This window comes from Centruroides sculpturatus, unplaced genomic scaffold (assembly GCF_000671375.1).
Source record: "Centruroides sculpturatus isolate CEXI.00-Female unplaced genomic scaffold, Cexi_2.0 scaffold651, whole genome shotgun sequence".
Lineage (NCBI taxonomy): Eukaryota > Metazoa > Arthropoda > Arachnida > Scorpiones > Buthidae > Centruroides > Centruroides sculpturatus.
The window spans coordinates 12940-18701 of record NW_019384960.1 but is presented as its reverse complement, the minus strand read 5'-3'; the positions used below and the strand labels follow the sequence as shown (position 1 = coordinate 18701).

The 5762-nt window shown below is 38.5% G+C and overlaps 1 protein-coding gene across 1 annotated transcript; it reads right to left on the bottom strand.

Annotated features, from left to right (window-relative positions):
- Window positions 1–3379: 3379 nt before the first annotated feature.
- LOC111632423 lies at window positions 3380–5414 on the bottom strand. Its single transcript, XM_023376837.1, has 5 exons — window positions 5279–5414; window positions 4947–5173; window positions 4778–4841; window positions 4112–4609; window positions 3380–3970 (listed from the first exon to the last, which is right to left on the bottom strand). Exons 1-5 carry the CDS (start codon window positions 5412–5414, stop codon window positions 3546–3548), a joined length of 1350 nt encoding a protein of 449 aa, XP_023232605.1. The 3' UTR covers window positions 3380–3545.
- Window positions 5415–5762: the final 348 nt, after the last annotated feature.

Here is a 5762-nt window from a genome sequence, read left to right as displayed (position 1 = left end):
GGGCCCAAACAAGCCTTCAAGACTTATAGATCAAAAAGATCTATGATTTTTCCCATCAATTCCTTTAGTTTCTTTAAGTTCCCTTTACTAGCTGCTAGCGTTCGAAGTACTTGTTCAGAAGGCTTAGTCCAGTCAACTTGGTCAGCCCCTAAGCGGAAGTCCTGTGTTAGAGGACAGTCAAGTACGTAGTGTCTCGCGTCACCGCGAGGACACCCGCAGGACAACGTGTCGTTCGTGCCTCGCCCTCAGTACCCCACCTGTAATCTCCTGTACCAATGGGTCACGATTAGTGATGTGCCGGATATCCGTATCCGTATCCGTATCCGCGGATATCCGAGGGAAAAAAAAGATCCGTATCCGTATCCGTATCCGTTACTTTTTAGCGGATCATTAACGGATCTTAATGAATTTCATTACTTATATGAAATTTTAAAGATAGGTAGCAATAGCACATTCGTCGTTTACTATCGTAAAATATTTCCATATTACACTACTAAACTTTTTTGTCGACGTTGTTTTTATTTTAATTTAACTCAACACTCTCCAAAAACACAAACGTAATCTACGCTATCTCGTGTCACACTAGCCACAAACCAGTGTTTCCCAACGTGGGGCCCACGCCCCACAGAGGGCAATTGGATTGCTACGGAGGGCAATTCGAAAATGCACTTTCCAGAGTTTAAGTTAACTGTATAGCCGCAGTATATGTTAGGGAGACATAAGAATTTTAGAAAGGCTTAGGCAGGGCCGCCGTAAGCGGGCGTGCAAGGCGTGCACCGCACGCGGGCGGCACGTCAGGGGGGCGGCAAAGAGCCTTTCTGGCAAGCTCAGCATAGGTAATCGTAGTTAAACAGGGGGCGGCATAATCGGTATTGCACACGGGCGTTCAAACAGCTAGCGGCGCCCCTGGGCTTAGGTGCGGCATAGCACAAAAAAGGTTGGAAAACACTGCACTAAACTATTGTGGCGGTACGCTATATTTTTGTAAATATTAATTTTAGTTTAGTTTCGTTTCTTCTTTCTACCCTTTGTTCTATTCTATTTTCTTGTAGAACTTTCTTATCTATTCTCTGTCCCTTGAGTGGGATGAGCAGTTCCTAGAAATTTGAGGAGCAAAGGTGTAAGCAGGAGCCGGAGAAAAAAGAGAAGTGACGTAGCAGGTCATTCGTAAACCGGACGGCAGAGTGTACGGACGAGGTGAGAATACTGGGAGTCGTATTTTCAATGACCCGATAGTTCAGAAATAAGTTCAGAAAAAAGATCATGTTTTAAGGTCGTATTGACGACTGTGGAAGGAAAAAATCCTAATTATTGTAGAAGAGAAGTGGCCAGTTATAGGAGAAGGACGTGTGTTATCCCACCCAATAGTACGCATAAAGAAACAAGCCGAAAAAAGGGACAAAACCCCAGATATCCCTATTTCTATCTTATCTACCATTTTTTCTGTCTTCTTAATTCTATCCCTTTTTCTGTTATTAGTGTTAAGTTAGTGTTTAAGGTTAGTTTTAAGGTTCCGGGTTATATTGTCGCGATCGGGATCTGTATTGTACACGTGCTTTGGATACAGCGAAGTATCCCGCGTTTCTTTATGCAGCGCTCGAGAAGCGCTTTACAGCGAACAGACTGAAACTGGTTTCTAAGTGGCCAACACTGCTCGTGACGTCATTTCGCTACATTCTCGCTGCATAAAGAAACGCGGGGTATTATTATCGCCGTAATTTCGCATGCTACTGTTTGCCCCGTGAAGTTGGAATCCCCCGAAATAGAATCTGTATAAAGACGCAAAATAGCTTAATTGGAAAATTATATCAACTTTTGTTACTTTATCCTGTCTGCCTTTTGTGGTGAATTCTAATTTAGCACACTTTCACACTATAAACAAAAACACGCGCAGTGCAAGTCGAAACAAGTCGCGTTATTAACGCAAAGCGTCAACTATCGGTCCAAGTTCACACGCACCGGCGCCGACTGAGTACGAAAGTAGAGATCCGTATCCGTATCCGTATCCGCGGATCTAGACACTAATGAACCGTATCCGTATCCGTATCCGCGGATATACATTTTTAACGATCCAGCACATCACTAGTCACGATGGTACCCGTCGCTCAGGGCCTGTAGCGACGACTGGCTATCTGAGTAAACCGTGACCGGCTCCGGACCCGGGTGTAGCAGGATCCACTGGGTCGCCTCCTCTAGGACCACCAGTTCCGCCTGGAACACGGTCGCTTCCTCGTTCAATCTGACCGATCTATAGTACACTTCAACTCAGTCAGAGTAGACGCAGTATGCCGCGCCTACCAAGCTGCCGTTTTTTGAGCCATCGGTGTATATTTCAACACCCGTACCAGTCGGTTCAGCGACATCCCAATCGAGTCCAATCCTAAGGGCAGGATGGATCTTTAGAACGTCAGTCCGACGTCTAAGCCTGATCGGGTACTTCCGATTACAATGCATGGCCTCTTTGCCTTCCACCGCCGTTCTGTAGAAGGCCGCCTCTTGGCTGAGTACCAGAGGCAACGGGAGCAGCCCGGCCAAGACCAGGGCCACATCCGTGGACACAGTTCTGTACGCTCTCGTGATCCGCAGGGCGGCCGGCCTTTGGATCGTCAGCAATGTCTTGCTTTGACTGACATTGGCAGAATCTTTCCACCAAATACTACAGGCATAGCAGATCATACGTTCTACACTCATCTTATAGATGGTTCGAATCGCTTGTCCGCTAAGACCATAGTCCTGCCTTGCTAGTCTCGATAGTGCAGCTATCGTCTGGTTTGCTCTGACACGAACACTCCTTAGATGGGGCGTCCAGCATAGTGTTTGGTCGATGATTACACCGAGTTACTTTAACTCATTCACCCTACGGATGGCGATGGCGAATCCGGTATATCGGCCGCCGCGCCAACACTCCGGATCGGGCCACCGTCAGGGCCTCCGATTTCTCGGGGCTGAAGGAGAGCTTGTGCAGCTCTCTCCAGCAAACGAGCTGTTCTATTGCTTCGTTGCCACGACTCTCCATGTCGCTTCTACTGTGGCCTGCAACTACTAACAACAGAAATTAGGCAGGGGACAAATTAGCGATTTAGTCAGGTTTAATCAGCGTGACCAAGCCAGTCTAGTTTGTAGCATTATTTCGTAGGAAAGAAGTCAGAGCAGCGAACAAGTCGCACGAACAGTGTAGATACAAACAAGATAAAGAAACAAGTAAAGATGGGAGTGTTTTCGGAGCGCAGCCGCAACAAACGTTAAAACGACTTCAAACCTTCTCCATGCTGTTATCCGTACCGCGTTATATAAGCACTCGGGTTGCCCTCTGTAGCAGTATCTATTAAGTTCAATTATTAAAACCAATGGGATCGGTGGTAATATTAACACACTAAAAATAAAAAATTTTTAGTTAAAAAAACAAGTAAAAATTATACTCTTTCTATTTCCGACTTCGAGGATTCTATGAGCCAAAACAAGACAAACAAGTAGCAAGGAACAATCATTATTTTATTAATTTTATCCATATGCATTTCGCCATCTAGGCCTCCTCAGTGGATACATCAGGATGTTATTCGTTGGTTACGTTTTATACCCAACAGCCGTTCCCAGCATGCATCAACAATCATTCCAGCATTCAAATTAAGTAAATTTACATGTTCGGCGATACAGAAATGTTCTACAATTTTTCTTTCTAAGTTATTTTCTATTCTATACAAAATTTTAGTATTTTTTATATTTATATTACAATTAAATTTTCTGCAATGTAAAAACCATGCTGATTCCGTTCTTCTCAGTCTAATGGCTGCCTCATGTTCCTTTACTCTCAACTCCAATCTTCTTCCGGTTTCTCCAATGTAATAATTTGGGCTTCCACATGTACATGACATCCTATATACGACACCGGCGATTTTAAATTGGTCTCTGGGCGAATTTTCACTGTTTATTATGCTGATAATGTTTGACATCTTATTCTTTTGGCTCGCAACTATGCATACAGAAAATTTTTTAAATATTGGTTTATATTTTTCAAAAACTTTAGTAACATAAGGAAACTTTACATAAGAAATATCTTCTATGCTGTTTTTAACATTAAATCTACGTTTTAAATATAAATTGTACCACTTACAGAGAATATGCTTCGGATAATCATTTAACTGAAATTTTTTAAACAATTGTTTTACTTCGATGTCTATGTTTTCTTGCTGAGTTGTTCGATTTAGTATCTTTCTCAATTCCATATTAAAGACATTCTTTTTATTTTCTAAAGGACAGTAAGATTTAAAGTTAATAGTTTTACCATTATTACATAGTTTTTCATACTTACTAAATGATACACTTGTTTCTTCTCTTTTTATGGTGACATCTAAGAAATTCATTTTATTTTGTTGTTCATCTTCACTTGTAAACTTTAAATTTTTATGTAATCTATTTGCATATTCCTCAATGTGTTTGGATGAAACTATTTGAGAATCATAAACTATTATTATGTCATCTACATATCTTGCATAATATTTAATACCTGTTAGACTTGAAATTCTTTCATCTATTTTATTCATATAGTTATCAGCCAATTTTGGTCCTATAACCGATCCCATGGCAATACCTTTCTTCTGCCTATAATACTCTGTAGAAATTTTAAAGTAATTATTATTAAATACAAATTTTACAAGTTCTATTATATATTCAGGAACGTTATATGTTTTGAGACTTTCTATTATCATTTCTAAAGTGATAGACGGGTACATAGACTTTATATCCAAACTCATAATACGAAAAGATTTTTTATAGTTACCTTTTAACAATCCGTTAATTAGTTCTTCTGTATTTTGTATACTATAGGTTGATTTCTCCATATTCTGAAAGAAATTTTTTAAAAAACATTCCAAATTATACAAAACAGTTCTTCTAAAATCCACAAGGGGTCTGCAAGTATTACCAGGCTTATGTGTTTTGATTCTTACATTTAACTTAGGTTCTCTTACATTATTAAAGTCCAAAATATTTTTAACTTGATTGGCTGGAATTTCATTCTTATATTTTTTAATTAATTTAGTAAGATTGCTTTTAATTTCTTCAATAGGATTTCTTGGTAATAATTCATAGTCATCCGATGAAATTATTTCTAATTTTTTGGATAACAATTCCTCCTTTTTAATAATCACCAATTGCTTTGATTTATCTGCCATGACTAAAGAAATATGTTTTTTGTTAAAAAATTTGATTAATCTTTTCATTTTTTTAGCTATTTTAACAGCTTTTTTATCTATAATATAACTACTATTTTTATTTTTACCTTTAAATTTGTTTAAATCCTTACTTATGGCTGTTCTTAGTTTTGTTTGTTCTTCTTTACTTCCTGGAAGTTTCCTTATTGCATGTTCTATTTCCGCAATTATTGGCAAATTCTTAGACTGCATTGGAAGATTCATACTCATACGTAAAGAAAGGATCCTTAAATAATCATTTGGTATTTCAACATTTGTAAGATTAATTATTGATTTCTTGATCCATTCTTGTTTTTCAACTGCAGTAGGATGATCAAATTTTTTTGTTAGTTTGACTTGTTTATTTAAAATTATATATAAAATTAATAAAATAATGATTGTTCCTTGCGACTTGTTTGTCTTGTTTTGGCTCATAGAATCCTCGACTCGGAAATAGAACGAGTATAATTTTTACTTGTTTTTTTTTAACTAAAAATTTTTTATTTTTAGTGTGTTATCTATTAAGTTTTCTGCGCAATTTGCAATCTTTATATACATAAAAATCAATTCTTG